Source organism: Leopardus geoffroyi, chromosome B3 (assembly GCF_018350155.1).
Source record: "Leopardus geoffroyi isolate Oge1 chromosome B3, O.geoffroyi_Oge1_pat1.0, whole genome shotgun sequence".
Classification (NCBI taxonomy): Eukaryota; Metazoa; Chordata; class Mammalia; order Carnivora; family Felidae; genus Leopardus; species Leopardus geoffroyi.
The window spans coordinates 3,038,899-3,066,315 of record NC_059337.1 but is presented as its reverse complement, the minus strand read 5'-3'; the positions used below and the strand labels follow the sequence as shown (position 1 = coordinate 3,066,315).

The 27,417-nt window shown below is 45.4% G+C and overlaps 1 protein-coding gene across 1 annotated transcript in view; it reads left to right on the top strand.

Moving 5' to 3' along the window:
• Positions 1-27,417, top strand: part of ADAMTSL3 (ADAMTS like 3) — a 352,536-nt gene that overhangs the window by 320,909 nt on the left and 4,210 nt on the right. Inside the window, exons 24-28 of the mRNA XM_045448581.1 lie at positions 5,082-5,264; positions 8,590-8,706; positions 13,526-13,709; positions 17,172-17,376; positions 23,147-23,247. Coding sequence (XP_045304537.1) covers positions 5,082-5,264; positions 8,590-8,706; positions 13,526-13,709; positions 17,172-17,376; positions 23,147-23,247 — 790 coding nt within the window. The remainder of the gene's footprint in view (positions 1-5,081; positions 5,265-8,589; positions 8,707-13,525; positions 13,710-17,171; positions 17,377-23,146; positions 23,248-27,417) is intronic.

The following is a 27,417-nucleotide window of genomic DNA, read 5'->3' as shown; positions in this document are numbered from 1 at the left end:
AGGCTCCAGGCTCTGAGCTGTCAGCACAGAGTCCAACATGGGGCTTGAACTCAAAAACAGCGAGATCACAACCTGAGCTTAAGTCAGATGCTTAACCGACTGAGCCACCCAGGTGCCCCAGATCTTTCTTCTTTTGTAATGCAGGCATTTATTGCTATAAACTTCCTTCCTACTACTGCTTTTCTTGCATCCCACAGATTTTGTTAGTCCTATGTTTATTTTCTTTCATATTAGGTATTTTCTAATTTCCCTTTTGATTTCTTCTTTGACAATGGTTGCTCAAGAGCATCTGGGTTAATTTCCACATGTTTGAATTTTCCAATTTTCCTTCTGGTACCAATTCCTAGTTTTTTTCCAGCGTGGTTAGAAAAGATACTTGGTGTGGTTTCAATCTTCTTAAATTTGTTAAGACTTGTATTCTGGCCTAACATGTGATCTGTCTTGAAGAATGTTTCATGTACACTTGAGAAGAATGTATATTCTGCTATTGTTGGGTGAAATATTCTGTGTCTTTCTGATAGGTCCATTTGGTTAATAGTGTAGTTTAAGTCTACTGTTTCCTTGTTAATTTTCTGTCTGGAAATCCTATCCATTGTCGAAAGTGGGATATTGAAGTCCTCTACTATTACTGTATTGCTATCTATTTCTCTTTACAGATCTGTCAATGTTTGCCTTGTATATTTAGGTGCTCTGATATTGGATGCATAAATATTTATAGTTATTATAGCTTCCTGATGAATTGACCCCGTTATCAATATATACTGACCTTTGTATCTTATAGCAGTTTTTGACTTAATGTTGTCTAATATAAGTACAGACACCCTGCTCTCATTTGGTTACCATTTACATGGAATATCTTTTTCCATTCCTTCACTTTTAGTCAATGTGTATCTGTAATTCTAAAGAGAGTCTCTTTCAGGCAACATATGGTTAGAGCTTCTCTTTAAATCAATTCAGCCACTGTGCTTTTGGTTGAAGAGTTTAATCCATTTACATTTAAAGTAATTATTGATAGGTAAGGACTTAGAATTGCCATTTTGTTAATTGTTTTTCTGTCTTATTTGTGGTTCTTTTGTCTCTCTTTTCCTCTATGTCCAACTTCCTTTATGATTTGCTGATTTATTAATACTGGCATGCTTTGCTTTCATTTTTCTTTTCTTTTTCTTTTGTGTATCTATTAATGGTATATTTGGTATGTGATTACTGTGAGGGGTTACATAAAACATCTAATAGTTATAATTGATTATTTTAAGGTGATAACAATATAACTTCAATCTAATACAAAAAACTCTACACTTTTACCTCTCTATCTTCCTACTTTATGTTACTGATGTCACACTTTACATGTTTTTACATTGAGTATTCTTTTTAAAAAAAAATTTTTTTAACGTTTATTTATTTTCGAGACAGAGAGAGACAGAGCATGAACGGGGGAGGGTCAGAGAGAGGGGGACACAGAATCTGAAACAGGCTCCAGGCTCCGAGCTGTCAGCACAGAGCCCGACGCGGGGCTCGAACCCATGGACCGCGAGATCATGACCTGAGCCAAAGTTGGCCGCTTAACCGACTGAGCCACTCAGGTGCCCCTACATTGAGTATTCTTAACAAATTTTCATATTCGAAGTCTTACTTCTTTTTGTCTTTTATTTCTTTTGCTTTTAATAATCTATTTATTTAAATTATCCCAGAGTATCACAAAATAAGTACATCTTTATTATATTCTTATGTTCACCTAATACATTCAACAGCATATAAAAATAATTATTCACCATGATCAAGTGGGATTCATTCCTGGGCTGCAGGGCTGGTTCAATATTCACAAATCAATCAGTGTGAGACATCACATTAATAAAAGAAAAGATAAGAACCATATGATCCTGTCTATTAATACAGAAAAAGCATTTGACAAAATTCAGCATCCTTTCTTAATAAAAACCCTCAAGAAAGTCGGGATAGAAGGAACATACTTAAACATCATAAAAGCCATTTATTAAAAGCCCACAGCTAATATCATCCTCAATGGGGAAAAACTGAGAGCTTTCCCCCTGAGATCAGGAACACGACAGGGATGTCCACTCTCACTGCTGTTGTTTAACATAGTGTTGGAAGTGCTAGCATCAGCAATCAGACAACAAAAGGAAATCAAAGTCATCAAAATTGGCAAAGATGAAGTCAAGCTTTCACTTTTTGCAGATGACATGATATTATACATGGAAAACCCGATAGACTCCACCAAAAGTCTGCTAGAACTGGTACATGAATTCAGCAAAGTCGCAGGATACAAAATCAATGTACAGAAATCAGTGGCATTCTTATACACTAATAATGAAGCAACAGAAAGACAAATTAAGAAACTGATCCCATTCGCAATTGCACCAAGAAGCATAAAATACCTAGGAATGAACCTAACCAAAGATGTAAAAGATCTGTATGCTGAAAACTATAGAAAGCTTATGAAGGAAATGGAAGAAGATACAAAGAAATGGAAAATCATTCTGTGCTCATGGATTGGAAGAATAAATATTGTCAAAATGTCAATACTACCCAAAGCTATCTACACATTCAATGCAATCCCAATAAAAATTGCACCAGCATTCTTCTCGAAGCTAGAACAAGCAATCCTAAAATTCATATGGAACCACAAAAGGCCCCGAATAGCCAAAGTAATATTGAAGAAGAAGACCAAAGCAGGAGGCATCACAATCCCAGACTTTAGCCTCTACTACAAAGCTGTCATCATCAAGACAGCATGGTATTGGCACAAAAACAGACACAGAGGCCAATGGAATAGAACAGAGACTCCAGAATTGGACCCACAAAAGTATGGCCAGCTAATCTTTGACAAAGCAGGAAAGAATGTCCAATGGAAAAAAGACAGTCTCTTTAACAAATGGTGCTGGGAGAACTGGACAGAAACATGCAGAAGAATGAAACTAGACCACTTTCTTACACCATTCTTTTTGTCTTTTAACTTTTATATTGGAGTTAAGAGTGATTTATACAGACCCATTACAGTATTAGAGTGTTCTATATTTGTGTATATATTTAGCTTTTCTGGTGAGTTTATACTTTCATATGCTTTTGTGTTTTTGTTTTGTGTCCTTTCATTTCAACTTGCAGAACTCTCCAGCATTTTTTATGAGGCAGGTCTGATGATGAACTCACTCGACTTTCATTTGTCTGGAAAAATCTTTATTTTTCTTTCATTTCTAAAGGACATTTTTTGCTGGGTATATTATTGGTTGACTGTTTTTTGTTCTTTCAGTAATTTTGCACATATCAATATTTCATTACACTGATGTACTACAAGTTAGTTAATGGGTCCCTGTTGGGTATGTGACTTGTTTCCAATCTTTTGCTTTTATATAACTGCATAAATACAGCATTTTTTATGCGGGTATGTTGATAGCATTAATTCCCAGAAAGGGGGATTATGAGATTCAAGGATCAATGTGATTGTAATGTTGAAAGATCTGGTCAAATTAATGCCAACTAGTTGGTTTTTTTTTTTTAAGTAAATTGTAACATTATTGGAACTTTAAACACAGCGTTTAGTTTCCACTCTACAAGACAAAAGGGAACAAAGAAAGGATAAGCAAAAGTCAAAGGCCCATAAAATCAGAAGGTCTAGAACAATGACAATGTAAACCTAAACATATGTGTAATCACAATAAGTTGCTAACAGGGTTAATGCTGCAAAGGCTCTTAGATTAGGTTTCCAAATAAAACCTAATGATATACAACTACACGAGACATTGCTGGAATAGAATTATACAGCAAGTTGTAAAAATTGGACAAAAGTATATTAGGTAGAAGAAAACAAAATAACCAAGAGTCATAATAGTAAAATCAGACAAGATAGGATTTAAGACTCTAAAAAAGGATAAAAAGACATCCATTTAAAAAAAAAAAAGTAAAATCCACAGTAAAGTGGAGGCAACATGAACTGTCATGTGCTGGATAAGATAGAATACATAACAACAAAAATGGGGAAAACATAAAAAATGTGGTAAACATAGTAGACGGGAACGCTTTTTCTGGATGTGAGCTCTCAAGGAGAAGCAGGTTAATAAGGACACATAGTAAAAGAAGATAATAAAATTTCATTCTTGTAAATATTTGAACTTTATACCCTAAAAAGAAATAGCATACTTTCTTTTCAGGTATGCATAGAACATTTGCCAAAAAAAAAAAAAAAAAAAAAAAACAACGAAATGATTGTGTGTTAGGCCATAAATGTGCCTTAGAGATTTCAAGAAACAGTTGTACAGATTACCTTTTCTTTTTTTTTTTTAATTTTTTTAAATGTTTATTTATTTTTGACAGAGAGAGAGAGAGAGAGAGCGCGTGCGCACGCGCGCGCGCGCACACACACACACACACACACACACACACACACACACATATGAGCAGGGGAGGGGCAGAGAGAGAGGGAGACACAGAATCCGAAGCAGGCTCCAGGCTCTGAGCCGTCAGCACAGAGCCTGACACGGGGCTCGATCCCACGAACCGTGAGATCATGAGCTGAAGTTGGGCGCTTAACCGACTGAGCCACCCAGGCGCCCCTCCCTAAAGATTTCATATTTTTTTTCTAAAGGAGGAGCATTTTGTTGGCTGCGTGCAGCAAACAACTTAAAGATTCACATTAGTATTTTTGTTTTCCGGAGACTCCTCTGTGTTAACCCACCTCTGGGAATGTCTCTCTCTGCCTCTACCTCCAGCTCCACCAACCCCTCTCCTCCCACCACCCCACTCACCGTCACATTTCTTTCCTTTCCTGATACAGAGCAATCCCGCCCTCTTTGGCTCCCATTGACTCGCATCCATAAACCAGTCAGGTACACAGTAGCCCAAAGCCCTTTGCTTTAACAGGACCCCCTCCCTGCCGTGGAGGAGCTCCAGACCTAGAAATAAATAGCCATCTCTCCAGACCTAGAAATAAATAGCCATCTCTCGTATTTTATGTAATTCAGCCTGTTCGCTGCCGTGCGGTCAGAATGCTAAACGGTATCTGTCCTGTGGTTCTGTGGCCCTATTCTTAAAGGAATTTGCTTTTTGTCATATTTGTTTTTATTCCAAAGGTGTCCCTCAGCCTAATATAACTTGGTTGAAGAGAGGAGGACCTCTGAGTGACAATATTTCCTTGCTTTTCAATGGATCCCTGTTGTTGCAGAACGTTTCCCTTGAAAATGAAGGAACCTATGTCTGCACAGCCACCAATGCTCTAGGAAAAGCTACGGCAGCATCTACACTCCACCTGCTGGGTAAGTGTCGGGTGCTTCTGGTTCAAGTGCTTCCTGTCATACGTACAGAGCAGGACCCGGTTTCTTCCGTCCTGGAGTCGCGGAGTAAACAGGATGGGTGTTAAGTGGTTGTAACCCTGGCTTGCCTCCGCCCGCTCACACGCTGCGCACTGCATCTGGCACTTGGTCTTACCAGTTCTTCTCTTAGAAGGCTGTCACTTTCCTGCTGCTACTTCTCTGCCCAAGAGCCTACCGTGGCACACAGTTTTCTGCCCAGAATCCAGACCCTTCGTGTTCTGCCTGTGTATTTGCTCATCTGCTGACCCGACCCCCCTTCCAGGCCAGCGGCGAGCTCTGTTCTAGTTGGTGTGGTTTCCTGCGCCATGATCTGATAGAACCCCCCACCCACACGTGGTTTCCCCGGAAGTACAGCTTCCAGGAGCGCTGCTCTCCCAGGAAGAGGTGTCCGTCACTGCCTTTGTCACTGGATAGATGCAGGGCCAACTTCTGTCACTTACACAGGGATTCCTGTCTCCTGTGTGACTCTGATTTCACTTGACCTCTATTGCCTGGTCTTACTGTTTGGTATCTGATTAAGTCCTAACATACGTTGCTCTGCAACTGTTTCCTCTTTTATTTACGTTTCCTCAATTAAATTGCAGGTCCTTTCATGATAGAGACCATGTCTGATATCTTATCTTTGCAGCCCTGAGGATATAATATAGTCTGGGGGCGCACAGTATGTTCTCAGTAAATACGGATCACTTGAGTCTTAAGACACCTTACCATTGGGTCCATGTTGTAATTGGGAGATGCTCATCACAACGCGCCCCTCGACACAGGATGACAATCGGGGATGATATCTGGAGTTCATTCCCTTCCCCTGCGTTCATCTCTTTTGTTTCTCAAATTCCACATGGGGGTTGAATCGTGGTATTTGTCTTTCTCTGACCGACTTATTTCGCTCAGCATAATACACGTTGTTGCAAATGGCCAAGATTTCATTCTTTTTGATCCCCGAGTAAGGGAAGGAAAAATAAGATACAGACAGAGGGGGAGGCAAACCATAAGAGACCTTTAAAGACAGAGAACAAACGGAGGGCTGCTAAAGAGGAGGTGGGTGGGGGATGGGCTAGATGGGGGATGGGCATTGAGGAGGGCACTTGTTGGGAGGAGCACTGGGTGTTGGATGGAAGCGAGGAGTCACTGGGTTCTTCTCCCGAAACAAATACGACACTGTATGTCATCTAATTTGAGTTTAAATAAATAAATTAAAAATATATATTTGGAGTTCAACGAATTCTTGTCACCAAAATGGGCTTTAAATTGTTGAGATCCGGGGCGCCTGGGTAGCTCCATTGGTTTAGCACTGACTCGAGCTCAGGTCATGGTCTCACGGTTCGTGGGTCTGAGCTCCGTGCCGGGCTCTGTGCTGACAGCTCAGAGCCTGGAGCCTGCTTCAGATTCTGCGTCTCCCTCTCTCTCTCTCTTCCCCTCCCCTGCTCACACTCTGTCCCTCAAAAATAAATAAACATTTAGGGGAGCCTGGGTGGCTCAGTTGGTGAAGCGTCCGACTTCGGCTCAGGTCATGATCTCGCGGTCCGTGAGTTCCAGCCCCGCGTCGGGCTCCGTGCCAACAGCTCAGGGCCTGGAGCCTGCTTCGGATTCTGTGTCTCCCTCTCTCTCTGACCCTCCCCTGTTCATGCTCTGTCTCTCTCTGTCTCAAAAATAAATACATACATACATACATACATAAAATTAAAAAATAAAATAAATAAAAATAAAAAAATTTAAACTGTTGAGGTTTTAGGACTCAATAAATAATACTCCTCTCTCCTGCCAGGGTTTGGAACCAAGTGAGAGTTGCTCACAGAAGTCAGTCAGATGGACTTTAGGGATCATTCGATAATCCTGTCTGTAGCTCCAGCACCTACCACAGGTGTAGTAAGTGCTAAATACGTGTTTCACAAATGAATGGAATTGAGTCATTGGTGGACGTGGTATGAGATTACCATCGGTTCCACTGCTGAACCAAGAGGATGATGGGAAAGAACCTTCTCCATGGTTTTTCTTGTTGGCAGTTCGAGGAGTCCAGGGTCATAATAGGTGGGAGGTGCCCATGTGGGGATTGGAACCACTGTCGGGCACGAAGCACTTGGATGTTCACTCACTCCTCTGACACAGTAACACAGGGTTGGGGCAGTCATTTTTATTTATTTTTCTTTCTTTTTTTGGGGGGGGGGTGCGGCGGTCATTTTTAATCCTGGTACATACATGAGGAGACCCAAGAAACTCACAGAAAGTTTTCCTAAAGCCCAAATATATATCCTTCTCTTTTATTTTATTTTTTTTTAGATTTCCTAATATTTATTTATTTTTGAGAGGCATAGAATTCAAGCAGGGGAGGGGCAGATGGAGACAGAGAACCTGCTTCCATGTTCTGAACTGTCATCACAGAGCCGGACGTGGGTCTCAAACTCATGGACCGTGAGATCATGGCCTTAGCTGAAGTCGGACGCTTAACTGACTGAGCCACCCAGGCGCCCCTATAGCCTTCTCTTTGAGCATTCTTCATACTACCCCTCTTGGACTGGCTGTGCTGATCAGGAAGGCACTGGTGTACCTCCCTGTGGCCCTTCCCAAAGACCTCTGTGGTCTTCTAGGATCTCGGAATGGAAGATTCTCAACCGATGGGCTTGACCAAGCCTGTCTGATTGCTGAATGCCTTCCCCATGCTCTGAGAAGCGCCAGCCTTATCCCTCACTTCTGCTCCTCTCCACTCCTGAATCTGCATGGCTGCCTCAGCTCCGCCCTGCACACCTCTTCCCTTAGGGGTTCCTCCTGCCGAGCAGCTCATGACTTGGCTGAGGAATCAAGAACATCTTACATTGCCAATACATGGCGTCCCTCTGCCACCCTGCCCTCATGCTCGAGTTTCACTGCCTTTCGGAAAGGCCATCTCCCCATGTGAAGTCCCCTATAAAACGTCACCCATTCTCCTGCTGCTGAGGTGTCCCTCAAGAGGAGGGGTCTTGCTGTTCTTAGATGCTTCTTCCAGTCCCTTTCGGCATTAGGGGGATTCCATTTTTTCCATCGTCTTAGGCTATAAACCCTGAAAACATGCAGACACCACGTTTTAGCACAGCTGTTCTAACTGAACACCGATAGCACCCCACACACCCCCACAGAACCCCCAGATCTGTGTGGGCCTGAGCATCCGGGATAGAACATTTCATCGGCAGGAGCTGACTTCCTAGCGGCTGTCTTCTTTAAGAACACCCAAGCTGGAATAAGAGGTAGATAATGTTTAACTGGTAAACAAGTGCTCCTTCTTTCTCTCTTTCAGAACAAAGACGGTTGGACAGTAAACGTGGATTTCCCAAGGACCAGAAAAAGCATAGGCTCCAGGCATCTGACACAGAAACCAGCAGGAGTGACCCAACAGGAGAAGCCCTACCTTCAGGTCGGAGATTTTGACTTCTTAAGGATTTGCCATTCGAGAGGCATGTGCGAGGAAAAGGATTTAGCTACAGGATGCTCCATATCTTGCCCTTCTCGATAAGTAAAATTATTCCTAGGCACTTGGCCGGCTTGTCCCTTGCCCTCAGGCTTCTGTAGCTCAACTCGTTCCTTCCATATCGAAACAGTTTTGAAAAAGAAATCGCTCCCGGGGAAGCCCGCGGGGCTCATGTCCCAAATGTGCATCGTTATTTGTGATAAAACAGGTGTTGGTTTTCCAGTTTCTAAATGATGGCCAACTTGGTAAAATATTCACAGAGGGGAGATTTGCTAGGAATTCTGGAAATGATTCCTTCGTTCTTCTCTTTTTATAAATTCTTCCCTAGACTTACTAACTTTGTTAGGCATCGGTGTTCGGTCAGGAGAACCTGATCTCAGTATTCCAAGCTTGCAAAACTCTTCAGGAGGCCAAGAGAGAGAGGTAGGGTTAAGAAAGTCAGAAATTCCGAAAGCACAGAAGACCAGTACTGATGATCTCAGAGTCTTGTAGCTCAAAAATGGGTAAATCACAGAAGGACACAGAGAAGCTCCTGTTATACCTCATGCTTTCGTTTCTACAGGAACAGTACTGGCTGTGTCATTTCACCCTTTTAAATCTTGAACGAGTGCCTCTCCTTTGCAGAAAGTATCCCAAAGAATAACTGTGTACATAGGGATGCTAAGAATGTAGTTCCCAGGCTCCCACCTTCTCGGATGCAGGAAGGGCCTGGAAGAAGAGAATAGTGCTGGGCCACCCATCAAACAGGCCAGCTCATGTTATTCATGTTATTTATGACATCATTCTCCAGGAGTATTTATATATTCTTCTCGTCTTTCAGGAATACTATTACCATTAGGAAATGCACTATTATCCATTTATGCAACATTTGTCTTAGTCTGTTTGAGCTGCTATAACAAAAACCACAGACCGGGTGGCTCATAAGCAACAGACATCTATTTCTTACAGTTCTGGAGGCTGGGAAGTCCAAGATCAAGGCACCCGCAGATCTGATGTCTGGTGAGGACTTCCTGGTTCACAGCCATCTTTTCACTGTGTCCTCCCATGGCAGGAGGAATGAAGAAGCTCCCTGGGGTCTTTTTTATAAGGACTCTAGTCCCAATCATGGGGGCTCCTCCCTCATGACCCCGTCCCCTCCCGTGGCCCCCCCCTCCTATGACCATCACATTGGATGTTAGGGTTTGTCATCTGAGTTTGGGGGAGACACACACATTCAGTCTACAGCAGCATTCTGCAAGTGTGTGCCCAGCGCTGGGGGAAAGAGAGGACTCTTCCCCCGGGAAGCTCTTGCCAGGCTGGGGAAAAGAGAGGACCTAGCCCCTGGGAAGCCCACAGTTTGAAGAGGGAGGCAGTCATGTGAACAGGAGTTCTGAAGCGGTGTGACAAGTGCTCTAATAGAAGGATGGCCAGGTCCACTGGCAGCACTGAGGAAGGGGCCCTAACTCTCTCTGGAGGAAACAACCAAGTCCTCACGCAGGCCTCAGGGCTTGTCCTGGGAAGAGGAAGGACAGCATTCCAGGCAGAGACACGGGAGGTGCAAAGGCAGATGGGGTTCCATGCAGAAGGGCACATGAGCCTAAGGAACTCCCTCGAATCAATTACTTTAAAAATTGGATATCATGAGTCTGAAACCACCGGGACAGTTGAAGCCTTTGGAATATTTCAACATTGGCTTCACCAATGGCGCCTATCTCGTTTGACCACCTGCTACACACACATACCTACACGCACATACACAAATACACTTCCACGTATTTTCACCAACTGGAATATGCCAGCCCTTCGGTGGATCCCTACTTCAGCGTTTCAAAGAGACTCATTAATTTAACGAAGACTGGTTGAGCACCTAATACATAACGTGCCCTGTCCTGGGGGTGAACAGGACAGAAGAGCTCCCCATGGAGTTGGCGCTCTAGTCAGGGAGGCGGACGACGAACAAGGAAACACACACATAAGATATTTCTCTGTGGTGACAAGTGTCCATCGGTAGATGAATGGATAAAGAAGATTTGGTGTATATATACACAATGGAGTATTAGCCATAAAAAAACACAAAATCTCGCCACTTGTAACAACATGGATGGAGCTAGAGGGTATAACGCTAAGGGAAATAAGTCAGAGAAAGACAAAACCACATGATCTCACTCGCATATAGAATTTAAGCAACACATAAACAAAGGAAAAAAGAGATTAAAAAAACACTCTTAAATACAGAAAACTAACTGATGGTGGCCAGAGGGGGGTGAGTGAGGGGATGGGTGAAATAGGTGATGAAGATTGAGTACATTTATCTTGATGAGCACTGAATAATGTACAGAACTGTTGAATCACTAGATTGTACACCTGAAACTACTGTAACACTGTGTTAATTATACTTCAATTAAAAAAAATTCTAGAGCTTATTCCTAAAACACACGAAGCTATTGAGAAGTCTTACATGAGAGTGAATGTGATCTTTTCAAATGTTCTTGTATCCAAAATTGTTAACCGTAAACCAAAAAACAATGATCAATTGGAACCTCATCAAGATTATTAAAATCTGGTCATCAAGGACACCATTAAGAATATGGATAAGTCATAGATTGGGGAGAAAGATTGGCAGCATGTATGTCTGATGAGGAATTCCTATCTAGAATATATAAAGAACTCCTACAAGATAATCATGAACCCTCCCATCCCCCAAGAGAGACAATGGGCAAAACACTTGCACAGACGGTTCACAAAAGAAGATATACAGTGGCATGGAAACACAGGGACATGACAATTAAAACCACTACTGGAAGAGTGAAAACAAAAACAACGACAGTGCCAGATTTTGGCAAGGATGTGAAGCTGCCGAAACTCTTATACATTGGTGGTTAGCACGTAATCTGGTACAGCCCCTCTGGAAAACCGTCTTGGTGGTTTTTGATAAAGCTAACCACACACCTACCTTTGACCCAGCAATTCCGCTCACAGATATTTATGCAAGAAACGTGAAGACATGGTCACAAAAAAATGTGCCCAAGAATGCTCATAGCAGCCTTCCCTTCATAATGACCATCACAAGGAGAATGGATAAACAAAGCATGGTATATTCAGACACTGGAATATTATTTAGCAATAAAAGAGAAGGGACTACTGATATGCACATCAATGCGAGTGAATCTCAGAAATGTTACGCTAAGCAAAAGAAGCCAAATGCAAAAGACTGCATGCATGAAGTCCCAGAACAGGGACACTAGTAATGAATACTGATGGAGATGATTTAGTAATTGCCTGGTGGGGGAGGGGAATTGATGAAAATAATTCAGATTAAAATAATTGATTAAAATAACCTAATTAATCATTAACACTGATTAAATTAAGAGGAAACTTTTTGGGTGATGAAGTGTGTTATGCCTTGTTTTGGATCACAGTTACAAATGTACATACAATTGGGAAAACTCATAAAACAGCACACCTGATTTCCGAACATTTTATTGTATGTGAATTACACCTCAATGCAAAAAAAAAAAAAAAAAAAAAAAAAAACCCCACAAAAACAAGAACCCACGTTTTTAAAGAAATGCACGTGTCCTGCCTTGAAGTGCCAAGGTGTGTTTGTGAAGTATGACATAGTAGAAAGAGTTAGATGTGGGGTCAGACACACGTGGAGGTCCTTCCTTCTGGTTGTTCCTTCTGGAGGAAGGACCTTGTGCAAAGTCACTTGGCTTTTTTCCCCACTTTGGCAAAGAAAACCGATCTAATTCACAAGATGGCCACAAGGATAAGTGAAAAATTGATGGCCAAGTATCTAATTCCATACTCGTCACCTGGGAGGTTCTCCATAAACCCAGCTATTTTTAAAAAACTGTTTTAAATAACTGTAATCCTGGAGGCCCAACTAAAAATATGTCCTGTTCTGTTTTGCCAATGATGCCATATGCAACTTAAGACAAAAATTCAAAAATCAGCAGGAAAATCTGGAAAACAATAAGTTACAGAAATCGCTCTGCTCTGTGAGGGAGTCTGTGGACACAGCTGGTAGCCATCAATTACTTGTGATTGTGACAGGAAAATCTGGCACCTTCTGTGGTCGCACACACATCTTTCATCATTGTATTGTACCTCATCTTTTTACCGAGCGTCCAAAGGGAAGGGAAAGGCCGTTTGGAACGAGGACTGAAATTAATAAGCCACAATTCCTGGAGGTGGTCAGCCTCAACTTTGCTAAAGGGAACTCCCATTTTTACCTTTCCAGATGTCTCCGTGACAAATTATTTATGCAGTTCCAGGAGTAAGCTGAGGTTTAGGTTAAGAATTAATGGAAAAGTCAGAATGGAACGAAGTTCATTTTTAACCTTACTGCTTAATCCAAGGTCCCGCTAAATGGCCTTTCATTTCTCGGCCTGATCCGCTTTTGAGACACAGAGCTGGTGAGAGCAACCCCTGGAGACCTCCTCCCTCCTGTCCTCTTGGCTCTGCTTGGAGAATGCCGAAGAGGCAGCCCGCTGCCCAGAACACCTCCTCCCTCTCTCTGGGATGCTTCTGGCAGGTCCAGCTGGTCTCCAAGAGCCTCTCTTCCAGCCTGTGGCCCAAGGGGCCCTCGCCGGCCACCGCTCCCACCAGTTATTACAATAAGTCAGTGGAGGGAAAATGGAATGCGCTGTGTGATGGGTTTACTCTCTCTGTGCTCCTCAAAGAACCAGACCGGCAGCCCCTGGTGGTCTTCGGCCGCATCCCCTGCAGCCTCATCATCATATCTCATTCCGGGCTGTCGTGACATGTCATTTCCTTTCTGCAGAGCCTTTTTGGGAGCTCGGTAACTGGACGCATTGTTCTGCCAGCTGCGGGCACTTGGGAGCCCGAGTTCGGAGACCCCGGTGTGTGACGGCCAGCGGGCAGGAAGTGAGTGAGGCCCTTTGCCATCACCTCCAGAAGCCGCTGGCTGGGTTTCAGCCCTGTAACATCCGGGACTGCCCCTCGAGGTAGGTGTCATTGCTCTTACCAGTACCAGCTTTTTGCTTGTGTTCGAAGGCTCGCTAATTTGGGTTTACCGCCGCAATCGCGGAGATGCGTTTAGCTGGTACTCGGTACCAGGCATTCTGCTAAGTGCTTCATGTGGCTCAGTTTGCAGGCACCTCGTTAGTTTCCTGTTTTGTAGGTGGGAAGGTTGCCCCAAGGCCACACAGCTGCAAAGGCCAGAGTTCAAACGGAGAAGGTAATCCGTGTTCAGAGCCTTTGCCCTTGATCGCTGCTCAGGTCTGCTCCCTTGCACCCACAGTGCTACCTCGTCCTTAGTGGAGCTGGTTCTGTGGGTCGAGCCCCGGAGATCGCGTGGAGGTCCTGTTCAGAGTGTCCATCCCTAGATTCCACCCTGGCGGTGAAGACCACTAATGACCTTTCTATGTCATGGATGACAGAAATCAGTAATTTTTGAACGGCCAAAATCCAACTCCTGATCTCCACCGAGCCCGTCCCCCCACTAGGCTTCTGGATTCAGTGACTGTGTCCCAGGCCCCCCGCTTTCTCCCACCTGCATCTGTTCTTGTCCATTTCCACGGTTCGTGCGGGAGCTCACGCCATCAATGCCCCTCACGTGGACTGCTCCAGGAGCCTCCTGATTCTTGCCCCCCCCGCCCCAGAGGGCTCTTCCCACTGTAAGCAGAATCGTCTTTAAAACACAAATTCACCGTGATGCTCCTTTGTTTAAAACCCTTCAAACACTTCTCGTCATTCTTACGGCAAATGCCGAAATCCCTAGTGCTGGATCATGTCTGTTTTATGCATTTTTTCACCTTGTGTCTAAAATAGTGCTTTACGTGGGGCACCTGGGGGCTCAGCCGGTTAAGCCTCTGACTTCAGCTCAGGTCACGATCTTGTGGTTCGTGGGTTTAAGCCCCACGTCGGGCTCTGTGCTGACAGCTGGGAGCCTGGAGCCTGCTTGGGATCCTGTGTCTCCCTCCCTCTCTCTGCCCCGTCCCCGCTCGCAGTCTGTCTGCCTCTGTCTCTGTCTCTCTCTCAAAAGTAAACAGACATTAACAATCTCTTAAAATAGTGTCTAACACACACACTTGCTGCCCGACTGATGGCGTGAGGCCAAGAACAGAAGCCCCTCCATGCTTGGGTCTCGGGCTGCCACTCTGTGTCACTGCTGGTCTCATCCGGCCTGGTTATCTGATCTCCACTCCACGCCATTTTCTTGGCTCTCAGATCGCCATTCTCCTGACTCAGAGTCTTTGCACATGCCACTCCCGCTACCTAGAACGCTGTTCCCTCTCTTTCCGTTCGCCTATTTTCAGGGAGACCGTCCCTGACCTTCCCTTCCTAGCACAGCCAGGGCCCCGTGCTGCTTGGGTCTCCTGCTTCTTTATCATCTGTCTTTATCGCTCTTCCCACAGTCCGTCTCGTTGTCCCACTAGACTGCCTGCCCTACAGTAAACCCACAGCTGTTTGCGGGATATTTTATCCCAGCACTTAGCACAACGTCCGCCCCATTATGCACCCTCCACAAGTATGTGTGAAGTGAATGAATGATTTCATGGAATCACATAGTCCCTAGCAGAGAACTGAGCAAATAGCACCAAAGTCTCCAGGGAAAAAAAATAATAATAATAACAGTAGCATTTATTGAGCACAACTATGCGACAGTTACTATTACCAACCTCATTTTACTGAGGAGAAAATGGAGGCGGTGCAAACATTAGAGAGTCTGTTGCCCTTGTGCGAATGCCCACGCCGGATCCGCTGACCTGGGCCTTGGAGGAGGTGGGGGGGCAGGTCACACTGGGAGGACGTTCTCAGAGGGCCATGGCTGTCGGAGGCCCCCTGGCCGACGTGTCTCCCGGTGCCCGTCATTGGAAGGTCTCTTGGCTGAGTCATCGCTCCCTCAGGAAACAGCCATCTGATGCCGCAGGAAGGCGCAGGGGCTGGGTTGTGTCACCTCTTGATTCTTACAACGTGAAAAGAAATTTATCAGCAGCCTCATTTATTAACTGTTCTCAAGTTTTTGCGCATCCCTAGAGTACACAGTCATACGCTTTCACACCTACAAGAGACAGACAGAAGTCACCCCACTCTGGGGCCCTTCACGTCGAGAGTCCTTTGTCTTTCTGTGCCGTAGATGCCTCTGGGTTGCCTGGAGAAGCCTGTGGCTCCCTTCTCAGAGCAAGGGGTTTTGTTTGTTTGTTTGTTTGTTTGTTTGTTTGTTTTAAGATTTTTGAACATCTGTTTATTTTTGAGAGACAGAGCATGAGTGGGGGAAGGGTAGAGAGGAAAGAGACACAGAATCCGAAGCGGGTTCCAGGCTCCATGCTGTCAGCACAGAGCCCGATGCAGGGCTTGAACTCACGAACCGTGAGATGGTAACCTGAGTCCAAGTCGGATGTTTAACCGACTGAGCCACCCACGCGCCCCGAGCAAGGGTTTTAAATCTGTAAAATAGAATATATTTGATCACAAAGGAAACCAATTATGCTGAAATACAGTACTAAAATATTTAAAAATTATGATCCAATAATAGATTTGCTTCTCCATTAATACACTAAATGGTAAGATCTGGTGGTACATTAGTTTTGCAGCGGTGAGGAATATACATGGTATTTTGAGATGCCTGCTACAATTGTAATGTCATGTAAAAATATCTGTGTTTCCATCGGTAACAAAATCACACAGGTATTGGTAAAACTACTGTATTTTGCAGCTGAAATTCTTGTAACTGAAGGAGGACTCAAATTATATCTCAGTGACAGTGAAGATCTAATTCTTTGCCCATCCAGGCCCATGGTCCCTTGGGGAGCCACAGGGCTCAGGTTAGGAACCCGTGCTCTGCGGTAAACCAGCCAAACTTGAACATATTTAGTGACACAGCACTCCATCTCAGACACGTCCCGTTCCAAGTGTCCTGTGTCATTAAAGTGTGAACTTTAGGGTCAGATAAACCTAGAATCCAATCCCAGCTCCGTTGGCATGTAGTTATCTGTGACCACGACCAAGTTATTTACCCCTTTGGACGTTGGTTTCTTCCCTCCAAGAATAGGGATAACATGTAAATCTCTCAGAGCAAACAGCACATCGGTGCTTTGAAAATATTTTCTTCCCTTTGGTTTCAATGAATTGAAACCCACTTTTTTTTTTTTTTTTAATTTCCACCTCATTTTGCCCTAGCTCTATTCTCTGGAGCCATGCAAGTGCTCTTATATACTTGGAGACGGCCCTACCCCACCCCTGTGTTCCTCGTTGCCACCTGCTAATTGCGGTTGCTCCCCTGAATAAAAGAAAAGCTGGGAATAGAGCTGGGAGTTCTCTGTGGTGCTGTCCATCCCCCCAGAGAAGTGTATGGCCCCCAAACGGTCGCAGTGTTAGCATTGGTTTTTTTTTTCTTTTTGAGACATTCCCTGTGGTGTCTGACATCCCTGTCCTTCCTAAGCTGCCGTAGTTTTTGTTCCCAGGTGGCTCACAGGTGCCTGGTCGGAGTGCTCTGTGTCTTGTGGGGAAGGATTCCGCAGTCGCCAAGTGACGTGCGTGCACACCAGAGCCAACGGAGCCACGCAGGTGATGTCTCCGAGGGCCTGCGCTCCCAAAGACAGGCCTCTGGGAGGAAGGCCATGCTCCAGTCACCCGTGCGGCCAGTGGGTCGTTGGACCGGGGGGCCAGGTAAAGCTGGACGAATCTAGTGTTTTCAGAGTACCGGAATCATCACTTTCCTTCTATTGCATTATTTTCGATTTGGGGGGGCGGGTGGTCTGATTGATCTCTAAAACGAATGTAGGTGCCTGACCTCCAAGATTAGAGCTGGAGTGTCTGTGTCTTCTGATACAAAGGCAAATCACAGTCGGGTTCTTTGAATGCAGCCGTGCAGGAATAAGCTCCCAGGCTGACGAGCAGCCTCCAAGAAAAGGAGCAGAGGGACATTAGTAATAAGGGCACAAAAGTCTCATAACCCTCCCCCAATACCACCTGGAACAACAGTATAAATAAAAAAATATTCGGGAAAACAATTCTAAAGGAATGTGTAGGAACCTTATTAGCCTGCTACGGCTGCTGAAACAGAATACCACGCGCTGGGTGCCTTCAAGAGCAGAAGTTTATCTTCTCACAATTCTGGATGCTGGAAATCCAAGATCGAGTTCTGTCAGAGTTGGTTTCGGTGAGACCTCTCTTTCCGGCTTAGACAGTCACCTTCTCACTGTGTCCTCATGTGACCTCTTCTCTGGAGAGAGAGAGACAGAGAGAGAGAGAGAAAGAGATTTCTGGGGCCTCTTCCTCTTCTTATAAAGACAATATTCCCAAGAGATTAAGGCCCCACCCTTACGTCTCCATTAAACCGTTAATACCTCCCTATAGCACCTGGCACATTGGGGGTTAGAGCTTCAACATATACATTTTGAGGGGACACAGTTTGGTCCATAACATTCCGCCTTCTGGTCCCCGCCCCCAAATCCATGTCCTTGTCGTGCGCAAAGTACACCCATCCCATCCCAATGTCCCTAGAAGTCTTAACCCATTCTGTCCTCAGTTCAAGTCCAGAGTCTCACTAAATGCCACATACGCCAGGCATGGGTGAGAAGTGAGTCGTCCTGAGAGAGAATCCCTCTCCTGCTATGAAGCTGTGAAAGCAGACAAGTTATGGCCTCTGAACTACGGGGGTGGGACAAGCAGAAAAAGAAAGGAAGGAAGGAAGGAAGGAAGGAAGAGGAAAGGAAGGAAGGAAGGAAAGGAAGGAAGGAAGGAAGGAAGGAAGGGAAGAAAGGAAAGAAAGAAAGAAAGAAAGAAAGAAAGAAAGAAAGAAAGAAAGAGAAAGAAGGAAAGGAAGAAAGAAAGGAAAGGAAGGAAGGAAGGAAGGAAGGAAGGAAGGAAGAAAGGAAAGAAAGAAAGAAAGAAAGAAAGAAAGAAAGAAAGAAAGAAAGAAAGAAGAAAGGAAGGAAGGAAGGAAGGAAGGAAGGAAGGAAGGAAGGAAAGGAAAGAAAGAAAAGAAAGAAAGAAAGAAAGAAAGAAAGAAAGAAAGAAAGAAAGAAAGAAAGAAAGAAAGAAAGAAAGAAAGAAAGAAAGAAAAGGAAGGAAGGAAGGAAGGAAGGAAAAGGAAAGGAAGGAAGGAAAGAAAGAAAGAAAGAAAGAGAAAGGAAGAAAAGAAAGGAAGGAAGGAAGAAAGGAAAGAAAGAAAGAAAGAAAGAGAGAGAAAGAAAGAAAGGAAGAAGGAAAGGAAGAAAGAAAGAAAGGAAGGAAGGAAGGAAGGGAAGAAAGAAAGAAAAGAAGGAAAGAAAGAAAGAAAGAAAGAAAGAAAGAAAGAAAGAAAGAAAGAAAGAAAGAAAGAAAGAAAGAAAAAAAAGAAGGAAGGAAGGAAGGAAGGAAGGAAGGAAGAAAGAAACTGGAAAAAGAAAGGGGTGATGGATCCCAGTCAAGACCGAAATCTATCAGGGTCAATTCCATCAGATCGTAACGCTTGAGGATAATCTTCTTTGGCTGGATGCTCACCCTCCAGACCCACCAGGACAATGGCATTGCCCCCGTGGCCCTAGACAGCAGCCTCCCCCATGTGACTCTTTGGAGTGGTCCTGCCTGTGACGCACTAGGCAGGGGCAGGCGGGCCCACAGGAATTGAGAGGGGGGCCCCACCCTGTGAAAGTGAGGAGCAAACAGCCTTGACCCTGTGTGCAGTGGGACCGACAGACGTGGTGAGCTCTGAATCCAGGTCATTCTTCCCTCTTCCTGAAGGATGAAACATGTTGGCAGCTGAATGGCTTTATCCCATCCTGTAGAATCTGTAGTTTCTAAAGCTTTCCTTAACCGGGTCCCAACTATGTTCCTTTGGTCCAAACTGGCAATGTCTCTGGTGGTGCCATCTTGTCTCTAGCCCTGGCTTCCACTGAGATGGCTGAGTAACTCCATGGCCAATCTCCTTATAAAGCGATAGCCCAGCCACACCCTTCGTGTTCTCTCCAGAACGTATTTTCTCATCCTTCGACATATGGATAGACTGACACTTTCCGGAATCCTCCAGTTGTGGTTCCTTTTTGCCTAATGGTTCCTTCAGTTTCTGTCTGTCCGCTGATGTTCCGATATCAGCAGTAAGAGGAAGCCAGGCTGCACGTTCTGCACTTTGCTTAGGAATCTCCCCAGTGAAATATCCGGTTTCATCACCCACAAAGTCTAGCATCCACAAAACACTAGAACACGATTCGCCCACGGTTTTGCCACTTTAGAGTGATGTTCGCCTTTCCTCTGGTTCCTAGAGGCGTGGTCCTTACTTCCCCCTAAAACCTCGCCAGAATCCCCCTTAATGTTTGTACGGTACAGCTTTGGTCTGCGAGCACAATTCATTCTGGAAACACACTTGTAATCCAAAGCACTTGTATCTCAAAGCGAATTTCCCCATAAGAAATAATGGAAACTCGGATGTTTTGTTCTACAACCCAAAAATATTCCTATAAAAATGATTACGGTACCGTAATATAATACAAAATGATAAGAAAATACAAAATATAAAGAAAAACAAACAAATTAACCTGCACTTACCTTTGAAAACCTGCGTGGCTGGTGTGAGAGAGACAAGCGAGAGGAGGGTGATTGTGTAGGACGACTTTCACGATCACTGACAGAATCACTGCTGTTGGCTCAATGGAATCTTTTTCTTTTCGTGCAACTTTAACAAGGAGCCCATCCAATGACCTAGAATGAAGCAAACCATTCCTAAGCTTGCTCTTGTCCAGAAAAGCAAAGGACTGTCCCGAGGTGCTTTGAAGTGACAAAAAATACACCAGTGCCAGTTGTGGGCACCTTCCAATGTTCTGAAAAATCGCTGATCTCTGCCAAACACCGCAGCCTGAGACCGAGCATCTGAACGTGGGAGACGATCACCCACAATCCTGCAGCGAGAGAGAGCGAGAGAGGGAGGGAGACAGAAGGAGAGAGAGAAGAACCACTGGGCTCAGTTGTGATCATGTGATATCCTGCGTCACGTCCTACTCCTCTTGCAAGCCATCGCTCGTTTATCAAACTAAAATTTATTAGAAATGTTTGCTCGTCTTGCGGAACACCCGCAGAACAAGTTACTCGCAATCCAAGGTTTCACTGTACTAATAACAACATCCCCTTCAAGGCAACCAAGTTTTTTCTAGCCCGCACCTCAAAACTCTTCCAGCCTCAACCCATCACCCAATCCCTGAGCCGCTTCCACACTTTTAAATATTTGTTACAGTAGCACCCCACATTTCAGTACCAGAATCTGTATATCTGCATTAGCCAGGGTCCTCCAGAGAAACAAACCAAGAGAGGGTGTGTGTGTGTGTGTGTGTGTGTGTGTGTGTGTGTGTCAAGAGATTTATTATAAGGAATTAACTCATGCAGTTATGGAGGGTGACAAGTCCCAAGAGCTGCAGACAGCTGCTATTGTCATTCTAGCCCAAAGGCCAGCAGGCTAGAGACCCAGGAAGAGCCAGTGCTTCGGTTCAAGTCCAGAAGCAGGAAAAAGCCGATATCCCAGTTCAAAGACAGTCTGAGTCAGGACGAGTTCTTTCTTACTTGGGGGGAGGGCCAGTCTTTGTGTTCCCTCCAGCCCTTCAACTGATTGGGTGAGACCCACCCACGTTAGAGGGAACAGTGTGCTTTCCCCTGACTACCGATTTCAATGTTCATCTCATCTAAAAACACCCTCAACAGAAGCACCCAGAATCGTGCTTGGCCAAACATCCGGGCATACCGTGGCCCAGCCAAGCTGACACATAAAATTAACCAATAAAGAAAATTATCCCATGAAGATGAATAGAAGACACGGTTGAAAACATTGTTGAAAAGTAGGCCAAATAAAGGAACCCTCTATACTGTGAAGGTGTCTGCTTCCTTAAATGGGCCAACACATGTGATATAATTCCAGCTAAGACTACAGACGAATGCTTTTGGGGAAATTAAGATAATTTTGACATTCACATGGGAGAACAAATGAGCACAGGAAATTTTGGGGAAAATCGACTCACTAGAGGTGTGGAGAGACCTTCTGAATGTGGTGTTTCAGCTGCCGCGAAGCGGTTGTAAGTGAGACAGTGGAGCGTCAGTGCGGGACGGTAGCCCCGAGTCGCGCAGTGTAATGAGTACGACACACACAGACCCACGTTAAGCGGGCTCAATGTTCAAAGGTAATTAATCACAGGGGAAGAATTGCTTAAAAAGCTAGTGTTAAACTACCAAAGGTTTTTTTTTTTTTAAAAGAAAATTAAAGAAGATCTAAATAAATGGAAAGGCATCCCATATTTATGGATCAGGATACTTAATGTGAAGCTGAGAACACTTTCCACATTGATCGACGGATTCAACACAATCCCCGTAAAATCTCCCAGCTGGCTTCTCTGCAGATACTGACGAGCCGATCCCTAAAATTCATATGGAAATAGAAAGGACCCGGAATCGCCAAAACCATCTTGAGAAAAGAACAAGGTCGGAGGGCTCAGACTTCTTGGTTTCAAAACTTAGCACAGAGCTGTAGTCATCCAGGCAGTGTGGGTAGACAGGGGATAGACCTAGAGATTGCTAGAATAGACTTTCGCTTAAGGTCGAGAGATAAATTTCTGTATCAGCGTCGGTTGGCTTCCTACAAAGGGGACAAGACCATTCAGTGGAGAAAGAATAACCTCTCTGGCAAAGGGTTCCAGACAACTGGATATCCGCACGCACAGAAGAATGAAGTTGGACCCCTAGCTTATACCGTATGCAAGAGATTAACTCCAAGTGTATCGGAGACCTAAATTCAAGAGCTGAAACTACAGAGCTCTTGGAAGAAATGTAGACATGAATCTTCATGCTTTGGGTTAGCAAGTGGATTTTTAGGTACGATACCGAAAACGATGACAATGTAGTTGGGCTACATGAAAATTAAACACCTTTGTGCTACAAAGGGCATGACTGAGAAGGTGAACAGGAATAGAATCGGCATGAGGGCAAGGCCTTGTCAAGGATAAAACAAAGTATAAGGAAAAAGTAATATGCATTATGACATGAAAATTTAAGAATTGCACGTCAAAAAACTTACTTTTTTCTATAACTGAACTCACCTTAACACAGAAGCCTCTGCTTTTGCACAGGGCAGGAAAACCCAAACTTGACAGTCGCCTATGCTTTTAAGCACAGTCCTATCAGGACCTAAGCCCTGTCGATTACAGATTGGCCCTGTTCTTTTCCCTTCTCCCCAGAGATGGTCTAGGTTTCTGGGTGGGGGAGGGGGAAAGTGGAGGTGGGAGGTCCTCGGGTGTCTTCTTGGCCCTGAAGGAGGGCTGCCTGGTCCTCAGAACTGCACCCCCACCCTGGGTGTCCCCTGGGGACAGCTGGTTCCCTGTAGCCGACCTTCCCCCGGCAGTGCCCCTCCGTACATGACCTTGGTACCACAGCATGCCTGAGCTCACAAGGTCGTCCGTGCTGCACTCTGCTTTCGTTACAGTGCCCTGCGCGTTGCCTGGGTCGCACAGCGAGGATGCCACAGCATCGCACAGCTTGTCAAGGCCACAACAGCTCTGACTCGGGCTGTGACGACAGAAGCAGGTACTGGCCCTGCCCTCGGGCGACGCGAAACCTCTCCCGCCTCGGTCAGTGGCTGTGGCCGCCTGGGAATGGAATGATGTCTCCTGTCTACTCCCTTCTCATAATTGACGATTCCTATACTGCCATTCTGGGCAGTATGCATTATACTGAAATATCAGTTATCACGTACTGTTACAGTTACAAGTCATTTGAACGTTAAACAGGTAGAGCGATACCCCAAAGAGGGGAACAAAATAGAGTAGCAGTGAGAATAGATATTTTTCCTTCCGTACACAAAGTTGGTAAAGCCTAATAACACTGGAGTTCACAGATTAAATCTTCCTCGTGTTTTCAGTGAACTACTTACTGTATTCCTCTGCTTAGAAACTATTTTGATAGTTTTGTTTTGTTGAACTATTTTGGCACAGTGGTTTAGCAGAGAATGACAGAGGCGTTTGCCTTGTTAAGGGGCTTAAACCAGAAAGGACTCTGCTTCCCTCTTAGTAGAAGTCTAAGCTGGTGGATGGCTTGGGGTAGAAGGTGTTGTTCCATGAGGTCACGCAGAGACCCAGATTCCTCTCCCCCCACCCCCCCATCGTCCCAGAGAGGCGAGTCCCAGCCAGCCCAGAGTGGGGGAGAGAGCTGAAAGCACGTGAATGAGAGACTTTGGACTTCTCCCACTCTCGCGTTGTGTGATCGGGGTTACCTGGCCTCCTCCTGTGCGGGAGGGAGCGTTACCGCCTGTGTACAATTACAGTTGGGAGGTTTTGAGTAGTTGCTCTAATGTAAAGTACCTAAGAAGCCTGGATCATCGAAGATGCTCCATATATGGCTCCTTTTCCCTCCTTCCGCCCTGAGTGTTGCTGGAAAAACTGAGATGACCTTGAAAGCTGGCTCACTTCCCATCTTGAGCCTTCAGTAAGGTTTGGCGACATAGTATCAGCTGTGGTTCCTATTCCCCGCAACACAACTCAGGCCAGAACTATTTTCCTCAAATGGAAAATGTTTGGAACAGCTGCCCTCCTTCTCAACAGGCAACCTAGTTCTGTCTTTTGCTGAGAAGACAGAGACCACACACAGATTGATATCAATTATCCCAGATGTTTTACTTTGCATTCTCAAAGGAACACTTACAACACAGACACTTACCTGCGTGGACTGAGCTTTCTGGATGTATTTTCCTGACACTTGTTTTTTTCTCCTTATCGATACTTCTTCCCCACCTTAGTACGTAAGATTCACTTTGTTCTTTCTCGTTGTTGTGTTTCACATTACCTCATTCCATTGCTGATGGACATTTGATTGTCTGGGGTTTTTTTTGTTTGTGTGTATGTTTGTTTTTGCTATTACAAATACTGCCGTAGGCATTTTAGAACTGCAGTAGGCATATATCTTTCTGCACGAAGGGTTGTATTCTTAGAGGATAGTTTTTGGTATGGAATGGGATTGACAGGGCTGTTCATTCTGATACTAAGTTACCATCAAAATTGCCTATTCTGGGAGTATATGAGAGTTTCCCCCTTTTCATGAACATTATAATAGGTTTTCAGTCTTTGTGAAAATTTTTGTCGATCTGATGGGTGAAAAATCACATCTTACTGTAATTCGTACTTTTCTGATTACTTTTTATGTGCCTTTTGGCACTTTGTATTTTTTTCGTAAACCCGTCCGCTTTTCTCCATCCCTCCCACGATTACCGGCAGCCAGGCCGTCCAACTGGTCGCCCTCCACCTACTGCTCCTTTCCAGCCCAGCCTCCACACTGCAGCCTGAGCAGTCCTTTCCAGAACCACGTCTGATCGCACCTCCACGACGCCCCACCGCCCTGTGGGATTCAAGTCCCGCTAGAGGCTTCCCTTGCTCTGAGTAGGAAGGGTGGCCAAAGTGTGCAGCGTGGCCTAGAGAACACTGCACAGGCAACTCTTCCCTGCCCTCACCGCCTCATCCCAGACCTCACACACCCCCAAGGTTGGTGCTGCAGCCACACTGTCTTTCCTCCAGGACGCGTGCTAGATTCGCCACGCGCTCTCCAACCAACGGCAGCGAAAATAAGATGCCAAGACATACGAGAGAGGATCCAAGGCATGGAGGGGTCTCTCAGGAGGCTCGGTTGTGTGACAAAGTGGGGTTTAGGAAAAGAGTTGTGGAGATGAACCGAAATGGTGGAAACATTTAGAAGAAAGAATAGAAGAAAAATTCCTGGAGCTGGGGGGAGGCGAGGGGACGTCAAGTTGCCTTTCACTTTCTCCGTCATCTCTGCTTCCTCCAGGCTTGGCCGCCCTGCTGTTACGTCCCGGTGCTTTCCTCTCGCGCTGTTAGCTTTCCAAAGTTGAGACATTGAGGAGGACTCGTAAAAACAGGGTTGCTTTGCGATTTTTAGCACCATTTCTACCCTCCTGTTTTCTACAGGGAAGCACAGGTGTGTGTAGCACCCATGCCCAGACTGTGTCCCCTCGCTCAGATGTCCCCACGTCCCCATCCCCAGTCCTGTCCCCGGCTGGGAGGAGGTGGGATCTCTGTGCTGGACCAACCTTAGGTTCTTTCTCTGGGTCCTCAATCAATGCCCAGCCTCCAGAACTTCTGCTTCTGTGTTGGTCCCTAGCTCCCCATGTCCTCCCATCTGTCATGGGCTCTGTGGCTCCTCCTGCCCGCTCCTTCCACTCCCCACCCCGGGACCTGCCTTCCATCAGAGCAGAGATTGGCCCCGTCAGTTTGGGTCCTTCGGGCCCCTGAAACAACAAAAGTCAGCTCGGAATGATTTATGCAGAAAAGGTGGGAGATTTCTCATTAAGACAGGACCGCCCAGCACTTGGGTGCAACAGTTTGGTCTCCTTTTAAAACACATGTTTTTGTGCCTATTCAGTGAGTATTTGTTCTACCTTTTCTCAGTAGTAAAAGCTCATCTCTGCGTGGTATGGCTGAGCAGTGCTGGGTCTATGCCCAGTTGTCTGAAACAATTACGATTCATAACCACTGGGGAAAATAAAAGCCCTGTAATTAATAGGATAGCCTCCTCCTCTTCCCATGTAAAATCTTGAGTTTGAGGGGATGGTGTTGTTTAAGTAAAAACATTTTGATGGAGTCTCCCCCTCCTGGCTAATCAAAGTACTGCTTCCAACTACATGTAACATTCTCTCCCCTGGAGATGATCAGATTATCACAATTTTCTCCATCTTCCTCCATGTCCAGTGGTGTTTCTACTCTCCTTATGGATCATGCGCCCTGGTAAGGAGCCTTTTTAAAACATTTTTTTAAATGCTTATTTACTTTTGAGAGAGATAGACAGAGCGCGAGCAGGGGAGGGGCAGAGAGAGACACAGAATCCGAAGCAGGCTCCAGGCTCCGAGCCGTCAGCACAGAGCCCGACGTGGGGCTCGAACTCCCAAACTGTGAGACCATGAGCTGAGCTGAAGTCGGGTGCTTAACAGACTGAGCCACCCAGGCACCCCTGGTAAGGAGCCTTTTATGGGAATATACAGACGTGTCTCAAGAATCCAAAGGGAGAGAACGCCGTCAGACCACAGGAAGGACCGTGACCAAGAAATGAGAAGTTCCTGCGGGTTTTCCCCCTTTGTCTCTGCCGCTTGCTGTGTTTCTGCTTCATTCTTTGTCTCTTCTGAATTTTTTTTTTTCCTATTTCTCTGGCCTGTGTGGCACAACATGGCCACCATTGCTCCAGCCTTCATGTTTATAGGTCTTATTCCAGAAACTTCCAGGCTCACGGAGGAAAGACAGTTCTTGAACCGGCTCAGCCAAGCTAGGGCTGTCTTCCAGTCACCTGTGGGGTGGGAGACATTCCCGTGTAGCGCAAAGATACCTCCCAGGAGCCCTGGCTCGGGGAGCAAGCGTGGGCCCCCTAGGGTGGCTCTGCCCTCTGGGTAAATGTCCTCAAAAACCAGAGGGTACCAACCTTCTGTTCTGTCCTAAAGGGTAAGGAGCCACAGACGGATCCCCCTCCCCAGATGGTCTTTGCTAACTCTGAGCACGAGGCCTGGTGTGGCCATATTGTAAATGGAAGAGTGAGCGCCGTCTCGTAGCAGACAAGGTTGCTCGCACAGATTCGCACTCATGCCCGGACGTACCTCCAGGGCTCAGATAAACAAAACTCAGCTTGCCAGCAAAGTGGAGGAAGCATACAGACCGTGAGCCGTGCCCGCTTCCTTGCCTAGACTGACCCGCTCTGGCTTTCTCA